The following is a 17,617-nucleotide window of genomic DNA, read 5'->3' as shown; positions in this document are numbered from 1 at the left end:
CGTACTTAGCACCTCAGGTGTCGGCAGCCAATCTCTTTTGTGTTCACACAGCAAAGTACTTTGAATTCGTCAGCCACTCAGTCTTATTCAAATACTTCAAACCAGAAGGTGGCAGTACTGTTTTTAAAAAACATTTTAGTCATTTAGCAGATTCTCTTTTCCAGAGCGACTAACAGGAGAAATTATGTTTGTGTGTCCCGTTCAAGTGCAGACAGATTTTTCGGCTCAGGGATTTGAACCAACGACCTTTTGGTTACTGGCCCAACGATCTTAACCACTAGTTTGACAATGCATATCCATGTGCATTGCTTATGGTCTAGATTCCAAGCTATCTGTGCTAATGTTGCCATTTTGTAGAAAGCCATTGTTGATACTAGCCAGATGACCACAGCTTGATAACTACCTAGCAAGATGACAAAGGAACAATTTAATTCACTCTCCATAATCCCATACTGCCAGTGCCAGCTCATAGCCAAATGTTTAGCTAGCTAGCTAATGTTAGTTATGAACACTGCACAAACTCAGCAGCTAACACAGGCAGCTGTTTCATGGAAACTATTGTGATTTAATTATGTCAATATTTGCTTGCTACAATGGTTAGATAGCTTGGAGGAAGTATTTAGTGTTGTGTGCATTGCGTCTAGCCTACGGCACATTGCATATGAAGTGACTGGCTCATCCGTGGATGTACAGAGAAAATGCCCTTTTTTCCTTTTTTGTTGTTGTTGGCTCCTCCACGTGAGAGTTTGTGCTCTCTGATTGGCTCAGTAAAGTTGTTGGCCACTGGCGAACATTTCTACAAGTAGAATTGGCAGGTCCGTCACTACCGGGTCAGGACAGAGCAGGTACCACTTTTGTTCTAGCAAGAGAAGGAATGGCCTCCCACTGTGATAAGTACCTATCGGCAGTGAGTACCAGTGTGTTTCATGCTTTAGACCTAACAGCAGACAGAGGTCAGGTGTGACAGTTGGAAGGTCAAAGGTGACTCACCCTGTAGTTTGAGCTCCTCCAGCTCGATGACGGAGCGTTTGTCTTTGAAGTGTTCTAGAACCAGGCTCTGCAGGTCAACTGGAGAGCCTGGTTTGGGGTCCGAGGTGGCGAGGACGTCTGTGATCGTCTTCTTCTTCTTCTGAATACACACAAGGCCAAAATTCCCACTTCTAACTCCAATGCAATTGAATGTAGGCACATTTTAACTGCAGTTCCACTTTGGTACAGCAGGTGTCTCTTCAATGCCCTCCATCCTCAATCTTACCTTTCTCTTTTTCTTGGGCTTTTTTTCTCCTTCATCCTCTTTCTTCTCCTGAGCCATAAAACACTCAGTCTGTGATTTCTGTGTAGACAAATAGAATTGAGAGAAGCAGTACATAATCCAAACAAAACACATTGAAGTCAGAAGGGTGAAGTTTACAACAAAACTATTACATACCAGTGCAGTCTTCTTCTTGACCGGGACTGGGGTTTCTATTACACTCTTCCTCTTCTTTCCTTTCTTCTCCCGTGGGGATGCTTGCTCTGTGGGCTGTTTCTCCGGTTCTTCACTCTCCTCTCCCACGGGGGAATCTGAAAGAGCACAAAGTGCAACTTCTAGTGTGACTTTAATCAACCTCACTGGACAGGCATAGTTACAAGGTGCATTGTCACCAAGACGAGTATACTTTGTCACCTTGGAAAATAATGTTTCAACATATAGCCCCACCAAATGCCTGGCTAGCTCTCATCCTCGCCTCTTACCCCAATGCTGTGAAGTCATGCCTAGGCCCCATGGGAAAGGAGGACAGAAGAGAATGCCTGCTCGTAAATACCTCTGGTTAAATTTAAAACAGGCAAACGCCACTATCCTATCCCTAAATCTGGACATTCCACAACACTGACTGGCCCCACCATATTCAGTATTCAGACACCCTTTCCACATTTTACACACAATGACAAAACGAAGAGTTTTTTTGTTGTTGAAATTTTTGCAAAGGGCCTTGGTCAGGGAGGTGACCAAGAACCCGATGGCCACTCTGACAGAGCTCCAGAGTTCCTCTGTAGAGAACCTTCCAGAAGGTCAACCAATCAGGCCTTTATGGTAGAGTGGCCAGACGAAAGACTCTCCTCAGTAAAAGGCACATGACAGTCGACTTGGAATTTAATGGACTATGGACTATGAGAAACAAGATGCTCTGGTCTGATGAAACCAAGATTAAACTCTTTGGCCTGAATGCCAAGGAGTCATGTGTGGAGGAAACCTGGCACCATCCCTACGGTGAAGCATGGTGGTGGCAGCATCATGCTGTGGGGATGTTTTTCAGCAGCAGGGACTGGGAGACTAGTCAGGATCGAGGGAAAGATGAACGGACCAAAGTACAGAGAGATTCTTAGTGAAAACCTTCTCCAGAGCGCTCAGGAACCGAGACTGGGGTGAAGGTTCACCTTCCAACAGGACAACAACCCTAAGCACACAGCCAAGACAACAGGAGTGGCTTCGGGACAAGTCTCTAAATGTCCTTGAGTGGTCCAGCCAGGGCCGGGACTTGAACCCGATCGAACATCTCTGGAGAGACCTGAAAACAGCTGTGCAGCAACGCTCCCCATCCAACCTGACAGTGATTGAGAAGAATGGGAGAAACTCCCCAAATACAGGTGTGCCAAGCTTGTAGCGTCATACCCAAGAAGACTCAAGGCTGTAATCGCTGCCAAAGGTGCTTCAACAAAGTACTGAGTAAAGGATCTGAATACTTATGTAAATGTGATATTTCAGTTTTTATAAATTTGTAAACATTTTTAAAAACCTGTTTTTGCTTTGTTATTATAAGGTATTTATCAACATGAGTAGAGCTGTTTTCTAGACTGAATGTGTAGGCTGAAAAGTTTATCAGTTGATATGTTTATAAGACTCCAACACCTGATTCCCTCTTCATGTGTATATCACCAATAGTTCATTCTAATTCCCATGGATTCATAAGCCTATAAGGTCCTCCCACTACAATACAGGTGACTGTGTGTCTGCATATGGGCCCTCTACAATACAGGTGACTGTGTGTCTGCATCTGGGCCCTCTACAATACAGGTGACTGTGTGTCTACATCTGGGCCCTCTACAATACAGGTGACTGTGTGTCTGCATCTGGGCCCTCTACAATACAGGTGACTGTGTGTCTGCATATGGGCCCTCTAAAATACAGGTGACTGTGTGTTTGTATCTGGGCCCTTATAGACAGAGGCCATGTCCGAATATCCATACTATACATACTTAAACTGCATACTATTTACTCATTGTTGCATACCATTTAGCGTTTAGTAAAAAGTATGCAGTACGCCACGGCAGCAACGCAATAGGGGCTTCTGAACGGCTCAGTAGGTGGGGTGGGGCCGAGTGAGGGTGGATTTTTCCAAATTCAACAGACATGCATGGCATTAATAATAGCTCATTTTCCCATTAGATTTGTTTTTCTACTCTGAATAGAACCTGGAGAAGAGTCCCCTAAGCAAGTTGGTCCTGGGGCTCTGTTCACAAACACACCCTACAGAGCCCCATGACAGCAGCACAATCAGACCCAACCAAATCATGAGAAAACAAAAAGATAATTACTTGACACATTGGAAAGAATTAACAAAAAACCAGAGCAAACTAGAATGCTATTTGGCCCTACACAGAGAGTACACAGCGGCAGAATACCTGACCACTGTGACTGACCCAAAATTAAGGAAAGCTTTGACTATGTACCGTCTCAGCGAGCATAGCCTTGCTATTGAGAAAGGCCGCCGTAGGCAGACATGGCTCTCAAGAGAAGACAGGCTATGTGCTCACTGCCCACAAAATGAGGTGGAAACTGAGCTGCACTTCCTAACCTCCTGCCCAATGTATGACCATATTAGAGAGACATATTTCCCTCAGATTACACAGATCCACAAAGAATTCGAAAACAAATCCAATTTTGAAAAACTCCCATATCTACTGGGTGAAATTCCACAGTGTGCCATCAGAGCAGCAAGATTTGTGACCTGTTGCCACGAGAAAAGGGCAACCAGTGAAGAACACTCACCATTGTAAATACAACCCATATCTATGCTTATTTATTTTATCTTGTGTCCTTTACCATTTGTACATTGTAAAAACACTGTATATATATATATATATATATACATATATAATATGACATTTGTAATGTCTTTATTGTTTTGAAACTTCTGTATGTGTGATATCTACTGTTAATTTTTATTGTTTATTTCACTTTATATATTATCTACCTTACTTGCTTTGGCAATGTTAACACATGTTACCCATGCCAATAAAGCCCCTTGAATTGAATATAGGCCTATCACATTCAACCTAATGGAGTTACAGGCCTACTCAGGCTGGTTATAGGCAGACTATCACATTAGACTATCCCCTTAGTAGCCCATATAGCCCCTCAATCCCATTTAAAAAGGACTGAAGACAGAAACAGAATTTGGTTCCATTTCAACATATTTGTTAGTGAAACCAAAGTGCTGTAACTTCAAATGTTCAAATCAAAACACTGTTGTACAGAAGAACGTGGACAGCCGGGTGCTTCACACATTCAGAACTGCTGGACAGCAACATAGTAAACCAAAGCACTGATCATTGGGAACGAGATCAGAATGACTGCTAAGGCTTGATCCATGAATTAAATAGGTAGCCACGCCTACAAAACTAAAACAATCCTTACGGTCCAATCAAACGGCCCGATTAACATGACATCAACAACACAGCCACATCCTGAGTCCCCGGTGCCCACACATTCTGAAATCAAAAGATGTTTTAGTATTTAGTTTAAAAGCTCTGACGAAGGCCAAGAGAACAATAAACCCTTTACAGTGAGAAAACAGACACACGCTTTGAGTAAACATTTTGTTGAAAGACTTTTGTTTTAAAGACGATGCAATACTCGTTATCATTTTAAGGAGAACACAATCTACTTTGCCTACATTTGAACAGCACTGCAGAAGCTTTGGGTAGCTTCCCAATTAAGAAGACAGATTGTTTTGTTTGGCGGCTTGAATGGATTGTGGAAAAGTGTGCATGGAAATCTACCAAATGAAGAGCTGAACTAACATCCTGGCTTTTAAACCATAATCGATTCTCAACATGTCGCATACTATTAATATTAAACATTCTATTTTCGCCCACCGTGGCGAACTCTTCAACCTCAGGATGTGGCCTGTCCCAAAGGTCCCTCACAGTGTTCTATAGGAGCCCTATTGAGAGCATATTGTCTGGCTGCATCACAGCCTGGTACACGTACTCCACCACCGTGGACCGCAAGGCTCTACAGAGAGTGGTATGCTTAGCTGAACCAATCATTGGGTGCACACTGCCTGCCCTCCAGAACACCGACAACCCCAGGTGTCGCAGGAAGGCCAAGATCAGAGACCTCAGCAACCCGAGCCACGGCCTGTTCCCCCCGCTTCCATCACTAAGACACGGGCAGTACAAGAGCACCATGACAAAAACTGGAAAACTGGCCAAGAGCTTCTAACCCCAGAACATCAGACTGCTGAACATCCACTAGTCAGCTACCTGCTCCCCCATCAGGCCGCTGAACATCCACTAGTCAGCTACCTGCTCCCCCATCAGGCTGCTGAACATCCACTAGTCAGCTACCTGCTCCCCCATCAGGCTGCTGAACATCCACTAGTCAGCTACCTGCTCACTAGTCAGCTACCTGCTCCCCACCTGCTCCCCCATCAGGCTGCTGAACATCCACTAGTCAGCTACCTGCTCCCCATCAGGCTGCTGAACATCCACTAGTCAGCTACCTGCTCCCCCCCCATTCAACATCCACTAGTCAGCTGCTCCCCCATTCGGCTGAACATCCACTAGTCAGCTACCTGCTCCCCCATCAGGCTGCTGAACATCCACTAGTCAGCTACCTGCTCCCCCATCAGGCTGCTGAACATCCACTAGTCAGCTACCTGCTCCCCATCAGGCTGCTGAACATCCACTAGTCAGCTACCTGCTCATTCGGCTGCTGAACATCCACTGCAGCTCCTGCCCCCCATCAGGCTGCTGAACATCCACTAGTCAGCATCCATCTGCTGAACATCCACTAGTCAGCTACCTGCTCCCCCATCCCAACATCCACTAGTCAGCTGCCTGAAACATCCACTAGTCAGCTACCTGCTCCCCATCCCTGATCCACTAGTCAGGCTGCTGAACATCCACTAGTCAGCTACCTGCTCCCCCATCAGGCTGCTGAACATCCACTAGTCAGCTACCTGCTCCCCCATTAGGCTGCTGAACATCCACTAGTCAGCTACCTGCTCCCCCATTCGGCTGCTGAACATCCACTAGTCAGCTACCTGCTCCCCCATTAGGCTGCTCCCCAGCTAACATCCACTAGTCATTCGCTAACATCCACTGCTCCCCATCCACTAGTCATTCGGCTGCTGAACATCCACTAGTCAGCTACCTGCTCCCCCTTTTTTTTAGTGTAATTCACATTTAACTGCATATCTGGTCCTTTAATGGTGCATCTAGTGATGGTTCTGTACTGCTGCTGCTCATGGCAAATAATAGATACGAATGATATACTTCTGCCAGGTAAGCCTACTTTGCAGTTAACATTTAATTGAGAAATAATATTTCAACCCACAAGACAGTTATCACATCAACTGGTTACACACGTAGTGACAGACAGGTTTAATATAGCTGGAAACGTATAAGCAGACATTGTGTTAGGATTGGCTTTTTAACTTCTTCGATATAGGGGGTGCTCTTAATTTTTGGATTAAAAAAACGATCCCGTTTTAAACAAGATATTTTGTCACGAAAAGATGCTCGACTATGCATATAATTGACAGCTTTGGAAAGAAAACACTCTGACGTTTCCAAAACGGCAAAGATATTATCTGTGAGTGCCACAGAACTAATGCTACAGGCGAAACCAAGATGAAATTTCATACAGGAAATGCCCCAGATTTTGAATGCGCTGTGTTCCAATGTCTCCTTATATGGCTGTGAATGCGCCAGGAATGAGCCTACACTTTCTGTCGTTTCCCCAAGGTGTCTGCAGCATTGTGACGTATTTGTAGGCATATCATTGGAAGATTGTCCATAAGAGACTACATTTACCAGGTGTCCGCTTGGTGTCCTCCGTCAAAATTATTGCGCAATCTCCAGCTGCGTCCACTTTTCATTTGGTTCAGAGGAGAAAGGCAACTGCCACAAATGATTTATCATCGAATAGATATGTGAAAAACACCTTGAGGATTGATTCTAAACAACGTTTACCATGTTTCTGTCGATATTATGGAGTTAATTTGGAAAAAAGTTCAGCGTTGTAATGACTGAATTTTCGGGGGGTTTTCTTAGCCAAACGTGATGAACAAAACGGAGCGATTTCTCCTACACAAATAATCTTTTTGGAAAAACTGAACATTTGCTATCTAACTGAGAGTCTCCTCATTGAAAACAACCGAAGTTCTTCAAAGGTAAATGATTTTATTTGAATGCTTTTCTTGTTTTTGTGAAAATGTTGCCTGCTGAATGCTATGCTTAATGCTATGCTAGCTATCAATACTCTTACACAAATGCTTGTGTAGCTATGGTTGAAAAGCATATTTTGAAAATCTGAGATGACAGTGTTGTTAACAAAAGGCTAAGCTTGTGAGCCAATATATTTATTTCATTTGCGATTTTTATGAATAGTTAACGTTGCGTTATGCTAATGAGCTTGAGGCTATGATTACGCTCCCGGATACGGGATTGCTTGACGCTAGAGGTCAAGCCAATAGTGGTCAACCAGGGGTAGGTTAATTAAAAACTTGCATTGATTACATAGTAGCTGGGAGCTTGCGGTGTCTGATACTTGTGAGATTTGTTGACACTGTGACACTGTGTGATGGAACACTCAAGAGCATGAACCAACCATCCTGCAAAATTGCATGTGTTTTCAGAATTATTTGGCGTGCTCCTCATTGGTGAACTATGGTAGCTCAGCAGCGACCTGTTGAAGACCTCTGATTTAGAGTAATGCAGTAGATTATATTTGGAGTAACACATGGGTGTCCACTGATCTTTTTAGTACACTCACAGGACACTTTGCAGGATGGTTGGTTCATGCTCTGAGTGTCCAGCATAGCTGACAGTGACGTGCATTAGTCAGACATGCAGCTCAAAATACTACAATGACAAACTGCACTCAACACACCGTCGACCAACTGCGGACCGACTGGAGAGAGTGTGAGTGAAGGTTAACCACTTTCTCCATATTGGTCACCCTGTTTTTTCCTCTCTGCCCCCATCTCGCCATCTTGATCGGTCCCTCTTTCTCCATCCATCACTTTTCAGTCAGTTCATTTGTCCAGGGGAGAGGGGGTAGTTTTTATTTTATTTAAGGCATATATTTATATTTATATATTTAAGACTATATTTATTTCTCAACTTTCCTAATACTAGGCACATTAATTATATGTACAACAGGAATAGAGTCTACCTGGCTGGCATGAAACTAAACCACGAGGAAAAGCATCCTCTATTTGCTATTTAAATTCATAGATTACATTTTTTCCAGCCTCCCTGGTTTTGATACAGGTGCATGATAACGGTCCATTCTAAATCAAAACAAATTTCACACCTATATTATTTAGTATACAGTACCAGTCAAAAGTTTGTTCAAATCTACTCATTCAAGGGTTTTTCTTAATTTTTAAAAACTATTTTCTACATTGTAGAATAATAATGTAGACATCAAAACTATGAAATAACACATATGGAATCACGTGGTAACCAAAAGAGTGTTAAATAAAAAATAAAAAATCATATATTTGAGATTCTTCAAAGTAGCCACCCTTTGCCTTGACAGCTTTGCACATTCTTGGCATTCTCTCAACCAGCTTCACAAGGAATGTTTTACCAACAGTCTTGAAGGAGTTACACACATGCTGAGCACTTGTTGGCTGCTATTCCTTCATTCTGCAGTCCAGCTCATCCCAAACCATCTCAATTGGGTTGAGGTCAGGTGATTGTGGAGGCCTGGTCATCTGATGCAGCACTCCATCACTCTCCTTCTTGGTCAAATAGCCCTTACACAGCCTGGAGGTGGGTTGGGTCATTATCCTGTTGAAAAACAAATGATGGCGGGACTAAGCGCAAACCAGATGGGATGGCGTATCGCTGCAGAATGCGGTGGTAGCCATGCTGGTTAAGTGTGCATTGGATTCTTAACAAATTACAGACAGTGTCACCAGCAAAGCACCCCCACACCATCACGCCACCTCCTCCATGCTTCACGGTGGGAACTAAACATGAGGAAATGATCCGTTCACCTACTCTGAGCCTCACAAAGACACGGTGTTTGGAACCAAAAATCTCACATTTGGACCCGTCAGACCAAAAGACAGATTTCCACCTCTCTAATGTCAATTGCTTGTGTTTCTTGGCCCAAGCAAGTCTTCTTCTTATTAGTGTCCTTTAGTAGTGGTTTCTTTGCGACCATGAAGGCCTGATTCACGGAGTCGCCTCTGAACAGTTGATGTTGACATGTGTATGTTACTTGAAGTCTGAAGCATTTATTTGGGCTGCAATCTAAGGTGCAATTAACTCTAATGAACTAATCTTCTGCCGCAGAGGTAACTCTGGGTCTTCCATTCCTGTGGCGGTCCTCATGAGAGCTTCAGTTTCATCATAGCGCTTGATGGTTTTTGCGACTGCACTTGAAGAAACTTTCAAAGTACTTGAAATTTTCCGGATTAATCGACCTTCATGTCTAAAAGTAATGATCACTGTGCTTATAATGTGCAGAAATGGACAACATTTTAAGCTAAATGTTCTGATCTGTCAGTTTTTTTATGTTAGTGGTTGTATTAATTTGGGATCTATCGCATCTCACAACTGTCCCAGACTATGTTTGGAATATTCTCGCACAGAATAGGTCGACCTTTGTACTATGGGGATAGTAGATTGACATAGGCTAGTGGTTTTGCTGTTCGTTAGGCCTACTCATCTTGTTGGCTGACGAAAAGTAAATGTGGAGAGTTCTTCCAATACCTTCAATATGCACCCCGGAATTGGATAAGGACGCGCACAGTTGCATCCACAATGTGTCGGTCTTCACTTGTAGCCTGTGGGAAAGACCCGATCACGTGATGGAGCACAGAGCACTCAGGGAGAAAGACACAACGCCCACTGGCCACAAAAGGCATCGATTGTTAGGGTGCATTACGGCCACACTCTGTGAAACTCTAGACATTATCAAGTGCCTGTCAAATTGTGAATGAGAGACTATTGGAGTGTGTACAGCATGCTAAAAAACAAACAAAGCAGAGATCATGCCTTTCAAGCAACTTTTTTCAAATCAGTCACATCACGCAGCCTTACAATGTACTAAATATCAAAACATATAGCCCAACGTTTGTAGAACAACAGAAGTTACATTAATAACTCTAAATTAAGCATATAGGAATAGCTATCTTTGTTAACTGCTCAACAAAGAATAGCCACACGTGCGCACTCCCTCAAATCGTTTGGAGAACATATCCTTTATATTTTATTCAGCTTTGTTCAATTGTATTCTTGCCATAAAATAATGCCACTGAATTCTAAGCAAATCTTGTCTGCTAAATGAACTAGTGTCGCCCACAGCCATTTGGCATAGCCACATCAGGACCCAACAAAAGGACAACTCAGAGTATTCTGTTCTGTTCTTCTGAAATAGACTACATTTTCTTCATAGTGTGCTTCTTTAGACAGATCTAAAATAAATAATGGACTTATTGTGGAGGTGTAGGCTATATTACATGGATTTATTCAACTTTTTAAAATGTAGATGTTTCAACAGTCTGCATCAGTGTGTGGGAGCCAGGAGATGCTAAACGTGTTTATGTTAATTAACGACCAATTACCGTGAGACCGACAGTTATTTGCTTGACAATCACCGGCTGACTAAATTTCATGACTGCCACAGCCCTAGTCATAGCAGGAAAGTGGGTGTGTGTGCGCGCGTGCGGGGCCAACTCATTTCCGCATGGTAGGTCTGATCCTATCCACTCCTCCCTGGCCCACCCCTTCACTCTATCCTTCTTTACAGTTATCTGTCAGGGCAATCGCTCCCTCTCTCCATCCATCCACCCTCCCCATCCCGTCTTTAAGGACCAAACTACACACTCTCCGTCTCACACAGACACACACATCCCCCTCTCTTTCCTTCTATCTGGACATCTTTGAGGAAATGTGAGGACACAAAAGAGAGAGAAAAGAGAATAAAGGAGAAGACAAAACGTGGACCAGAAGAGCGCATAAGAAGGGGGGAAAGGAGTGAAAGATGACAGTGAAGGAGAAGAAGTACCAGACGGAGTAGCACAGCCAAGGCCCCACCTGCCTGGTCCATCAGTCCTGCAGGTACGTCGGCCTGTCTATTAACTGGTCTGGTGTTAACCCAGGATGACAGACAGAAAGTCAGACCAGTTAAATGGTCTGTCTGAACACTGGCTTTGTAGACAGAGTTGCTCTCATAGAAATAGAACCTCCTCTGGGCTGGTCAGCGGTTGGGCCGGTCTGCGGTTGGGTAGGGCCGGTCTGCGGTTGGGTAGGGCCGGTCTGCGGTTGCCCTGGGCCGGTCTGCGGTTGGGTAGGGCCGGTCTGCGGTTGGGTAGGGCCGGTCTGCGGTTGGGTAGGGCCGGTCTGCGGTTGGGTAGGGCCGGTCTGCGGGTAGGGCCGGTGCCCCTGGGCTGGTCTGGGGTTGCCGGTGTGCGGTTGGGCAGGGCCGGTCTGCGGTTGCCCAGGGCCGGTCTGCGGTTGGGTAGGGCCGGTCTGCGGTTGGGTAGGGCCGGTGTGCGGTTGGGCCGGTCTGCGGTTGGGTAGGGCCGGTCTGCGGTTGGGTAGGGCCGGTCTGCGGTTGCCCTGGGCTGGTCTGCGGTTGGGTAGGGCCGGTGTGCGGTTGCCGGTCTGCGGTTGGGTAGGGCCGGTGTGCGGTTGCCCTGGGCCGGTCTGCGGTTGGGTAGGGCCGGTCTGGGTTGGGTAGGGCCGGTCTGCGGTTGGGTAGGGCCGGTGTGCGGTTGGGCCGGTCTGGGTTGGGTAGGGCCGGTCTGCGGTTGCCGGTCTGGGTTGGGTAGGGCCGGTCGCGGTTGCCCTGGGCTGGTCTGCGGTTGGGTAGGGCCGGTGTGCGGTTGGGTAGGGCCGGTCTGCGGTTGGGTAGGGCCGGTCTGCGGTTGCCCTGGGCCGGTCTGCGGTTGGGTAGGGCCGGTCTGCGGTTGGGTAGGGCCGGTCTGCGGTTGCCCTGGGCATGTCTGCGGTTGCCCTGGGCCGGTGTGCGGTTGGGTAGGGCCGGTCTGCGGTTGCCCTGGGCCGGTCTGCGGTTGGGTAGGGCCGGTCTGCGGTTGGGTAGGGCCGGTCTGCGGTTGCCCTGGGCATGTCTGCGGTTGCCCTGGGCCGGTCTGCGGTTGGGTAGGGCCGGTCTGCGGTTGCCCTGGGCCGGTCTGCGGTTGCCCTGGGCCGGTCTGCGGTTGCCCTGGGCCGGTCTGCGGTTGCCCTGGGCCGGTCTGCGGTTGCCCTGGGCCGGTCTGCGGTTGCCCTGGGCCGGTCTGCGGTTGCCCTGGGCCGGTCTGCGGTTGCCCTGGGCCGGTGTGCGGTTGCCCTAGGGCCGGTCTGCGGTTGCCCTGGGCCGGTGTGCGGTTGGGTAGGGCCGGTGTGCGGTTGCCCTGGGCCGGTCTGCGGTTGCCTAGGGCCGGTCTGCGGTTGCCCTGGGCCGGTCTGCGGTTGGGTAGGGCCGGTCTGCGGTTGCCCTGGGCCGGTGTGCGGTTGCCCTGGGCCGGTCTGCGGTTGCCCTGGGCCGGTCTGCGGTTGCCCTGGGCCGGTCTGCGGTTGGGTAGGGCCGGTCTGCGGTTGCCATGGGCCGGTCTGCGGTTGGGTAGGGCCGGTGTCTGCGGTTGCCATGGGCCGGTCTGCGGTTGGGTAGGGCCGGTCTGCGGTTGCCCTGGGCCGGTCTGCGGTTGCCCTGGGCCGGTCTGCGGTTGCCCTGGGCCGGTCTGCGGTTGCCCTGGGCCGGTCTGCGGTTGCCCTGGGCCGGTTTGGATAGAGCTCATTTTAGCTGCTGTTTTATTCTCAGTTCTAAAAATTGTGATTGTCTGCTTCTTAAGTTTGACTGCCTTCATACTCCTAACACAGTCGATGTGTGAGGATCCGAGTGTGTGACTGAGTGTGTGAAACTGAAGTTATGCCCTTTCTTCTGTCTGGTGCTGCAAAATAGTCTGGTGCTGGGAAACACTCACCAAACACCAGTCCCTGGTTGACTTTGAATAACCCAGACTATTTCTGTACCAAGGGAATGTAGAATAAACAATGAACCAAGAACTGTATGTCTAATGAGTGCAGAGAGACAAACCCAAACTCTAAGCCACAAAGACCCCCCTGACAACCGGTCAAGCAGTATCGGTGCATGTGTGTGTGTGTGTGTGTGTGTGTGTGTGTGTGTGTGTGTGTGTGTGTGTGTGTGCTGATCCAATTCAGCGAGTGTCTGACTGATTTTAGGATTATGCTGGGGGTCAGGTTTACCTTGACAAACACTATAACGGCGGGGGTCTAAAAACAGGAAAGGCATATGTGTGTGTGTGTGTGTGTGTGTGTGTGTGTGTGTGTGTGTGTATGTGGGAATGTCTGTGTGTGTGTGTATGTGAGAATGTCTGTGTGTGTGTGTGTGTGGGATGGGCATTTGAAATAATTTCTCTATTCAAATAACATGTCCATTTTTCAGATATATGGATAGTCGAGTTTGACACGGAAGGGAGAGAGTAGCCATACAGACTCACGTTAGTTAGACAAACCTGTAGATGCCATAAGTTATCTATCATTCCAGCTGGTAGTGCCTGCCTTGACAGCGTCAAATCAATGTTAAAAAAGCTAGTTAAGATAGCCAGCTAGCTAGTTTGCCATCAATCTACTGATTGTTCAATGCACTTCCCATCCTAGTCTACAACAAGTCCATTTAGATGAAACAGCCTATCTGATGGTTTCTCATTGTAGCTCCTCATGTAACTTCATTCTGTCATTTTAATTCCATCTTGCATTGATTAAAGATCTCCCGTGTTGCTGGCTACACATGGGGCCACTGACTATAGACAGCGCATGTCAAAACTACATTCAAAAATGTTGTTTTATTAAATTTCCAAATGTCATGTGTGTACCAATGTCGCATAGATTTAATTTATTTAGACAATGCTTTTTCAACACCGATACCGATTATTGGAGGACCAAAAAAGCTGATACCGATTCAAATCGGACAATTTTTTATTTATTTGTAAAAATTACAATTACAACACTGAATGAACACTTATTTTAACTTAATATAACACATCAATAAAATCAATTTAGCCTCAAGGTAAATAATGAAACATGTTCAATTTAGTTTAAATAATGCAAAAACAAAGTGTTGGAGAAGAAAGTAAAAGTGCAATATGTGCTATGTAAGAAAGCTAACGTTTCAGTTCCTTGCTCAGAACATGAGAACATATGAAAGCTGGTGGTTCCTTTTAACATGAGTCTTCAATATTCCCAGGTAAGAAGTTAAATAAAAAGGTATAAAAAAATAATAAAAAATTAAAAAAAATATTGGCGCCCAAAAATACCAATTTCCGATTGTTCTGAAAACTTGAAAATTGGCCCTAATTAATCGGCCATTCCGATTAATCGGTCAACCTCTAATCTCTAGGTGTGTGTGTGTGTGTGCATGTTTTAAATGTGTACCTGTGTGAATGTTTGTCTGTAGTATGGTCAGTAGGGGAACTGATGGCCTCGGTACAAGGGATACATTTCTCCCCCATGGAACAGCGGAGAGATCAAATTTCCCTCCAGAATACCTGGAGGTGACTCTAGGAAAAGAGCTCTATTAATACAACATTCTAACGCGAGAGCACACTATGCTAATGCTAGCACTAAAACCCCTTAGAGCAACTGGACTGATTTAAAGCCACTAGCGAGGATGCTATCAATGATCAAATACATGCAGTACATACTATAGCTACACAACTACTGTAGCCTAGTATGTAAATATGCTAATAAAAATACATAACAGCTCACAGAAAGACCAACATTTCCATAAAAAGCAAACATGTTTCTTCAGATGATTGCTTCAGAGGCCTTTTATGCCCCGCCAAGGGAGAAACAAGCTAGGGGAAACACTGCTAGGCTGTGTGTATGTATGCCTGTCTGTGTTCTGTTCTTGTCAAAAAGTACCGACGGGCATTGGGCACATTAAATCCCTCATTCACACAGAGTGACGTGTGAACAGTAAAAATACCCCCAATGATGCATCACACAGAGGTCGCTCCTAAAAGTCACTGCAATTTTGGGACCAACCTGGGCCCATCCCGCCACACACACACACACACACTTCTAGGCCAGTCCTACCAAACACACACAGGTCGTCCAGGCTGGAAAGGTGAACGGTCAGAGGGGGGGTGATAATTGGCATCCTTCTCTACCATGTCATGTTGCTTATTGGGACATCCCAAAATGACACGGGCTTAGTGCCCTAAATACCCTCATTAGAGACAGAGTTAGAGAGCCTATTTTACACCCAGGACCACATTCTGACCCCAACAACACCAGAGACAGAGAGAGAGACACAGATCGACAGAGACAGAGAGAGGTGAGTAGAGGAGAGAGAGGGAGGGAGGTGGTATGAGAAAGAGAATGGAGAGCAGAGAGTTGGTGGACGGGGAAAAATGAGACACACTGCCCAAGTTCATTCCAGACAATATCCTACAGAGTTGAGGGGTAGGGAAAATGACCCAGACAATATCCTACAGAGTTGAGAGGTAGGGAAAATGACCCAGACAATATCCTACAGAGTTGAGGGGTAGGGAAAATGACCCAGACAATATCCTACAGAGTTGAGGGGTAGGGAAAATGACCCAGACAATATCCTACAGAGTTGAGGGGTAGGGAAAATGACCCAGACAATATCCTACAGAGTTGAGGGGTAGGGGAAAATGACTCAGACAATATCCTACAGAGTTGAGGGGTAGGGAAAATGACCCAGACAATATCCTACAGAGTTGAGGGGTAGGGGAAAATGACCCACAGCATTTACATTTGAGTCATTTAGCAGACAGACTCATCCAAAGACGTACAGTAGTGAGTGCATCCATTTTCTTGCTTTTTTCATACTGGTACCCATGGCAAGATGGCCATGCAGCCACACGGGACCACATGACCTGTCTGGTCAGACCAGATGGTTATTGGCTGTTCTGGTCACAGATAAGGCTAACAGGTAAATGAGTTCACAGGAGGGAGAGACAGGGATCAATGGAGATGCCTGGTTTAAATGGGAATCAATAATGTTAATTGGTTTTTGAGATGATCAATAGATTGAGGCAGAAATCAGCTGAAACCAGACAGGCACCATGTTGTTCACTGGGCACTGTTTGTAAAGTCATGATCAAATCACAGGCTGGTTTTGAGTACTGTATAAAAACCAGGTGGGTTCTTGAAAATACACACACACACACCAAAAAAAACATGCACACACACATGCACACACACACAAAAAAAAACATGCACACACACACACACACACCAAAAAAAACATGCACACACACACACACCAAAAAAAACATGCACACACACACACACCAAAAAAAAACATGCACACACACACACACCAAAAAAAACATGCACACACACACACACCAAAAAAAACATGCACACACACACAAAAAAAAACATGCACACACACACCAAAAAAAAACATGCACCTGCACACACACACCAAAAAAAAACATGCACACACACACAAAAAAAAAACATGCACACACACACCAAAAAAAACATGCACACACACAAAAAAAAACATGCACACACACCAAAAAAAACATGCACACACACACAAAAAAAACATGCACACACTCAGTGTGATTATCCCTGCGGGGCAGATAGTGATTAAGAGCTTTACTCAGGGCACTTAAGCCTAACAGGGCTAACTATTAGTCTGATTAAAGATACCACTCAGGCCTGCAGGATATCAACCGCTGTGTGCTTGTGCGTATGCAATTTCAACACGATTAATCTCACTTGAGATGGTATATGCTTAACTTTAACATCCATTAGTAGTGGACGAGGTGAGTAACCTCCTAATACAATATAAATCACCCTAAGCACCTGCAAAAGGTGTATAAAGCCTAACTCATCAACACAATTCCTTTTAAAACATCTTTCTGTCTTCCACTCTCCTGGCTAGACTACAATTACACAGCTGCCAGGTAAACTGGGTTTGTTTCCTAATGCTACAGTACCACTGAGCACTATGATATCCCAGGCCCATTTCTCATCATGTTCACGTTGACCTTTCAGGTCAGCAAAATCACATTTCCGTGTTTCAGAAATTCTAGATTACTTTTTTTAATCAATTTGAAGTGGTTAAAAATCTATACTTCATCCCAGGTCAAGTAGAAATGCAGTCCAGAGAATATATTGATGATGTTGAGGCCTGTTCTTTCTTCCTCCTTTAGACACTATTGAACATCCGTTATTGTTAAATCAATAGTGAATTTAGCGCCCTACAGGCAATGTAAACAACCCTTTTAAGTGTCAGTGAAAGATGTCTGAGATTGAGGAAACGTGTTTGGGGAGATTCTCTACTCATGAGGTCAAGAGACATTTTCCTCCCCATTTG

General features: G+C 45.6%; 1 protein-coding gene across 1 annotated transcript in view; it reads right to left on the bottom strand.

Annotated features, from left to right (window-relative positions):
* Positions 1 to 17,617, bottom strand: part of cmss1 (cms1 ribosomal small subunit homolog) — a 77,414-nt gene that overhangs the window by 3,878 nt on the left and 55,919 nt on the right. Inside the window, exons 2-4 of the mRNA XM_064944098.1 lie at positions 1,430 to 1,563; positions 1,256 to 1,333; positions 991 to 1,129 (exon numbers count right to left, since the gene is read on the bottom strand). Coding sequence (XP_064800170.1) covers positions 991 to 1,129; positions 1,256 to 1,333; positions 1,430 to 1,563 — 351 coding nt within the window. The remainder of the gene's footprint in view (positions 1 to 990; positions 1,130 to 1,255; positions 1,334 to 1,429; positions 1,564 to 17,617) is intronic.

The sequence above is a fragment of the Oncorhynchus masou genome, chromosome 29 (assembly GCF_036934945.1).
Source record: "Oncorhynchus masou masou isolate Uvic2021 chromosome 29, UVic_Omas_1.1, whole genome shotgun sequence".
Classification (NCBI taxonomy): domain Eukaryota; kingdom Metazoa; phylum Chordata; class Actinopteri; order Salmoniformes; family Salmonidae; genus Oncorhynchus; species Oncorhynchus masou.
This window is presented reverse-complemented; position numbering and strand designations above follow the sequence as displayed.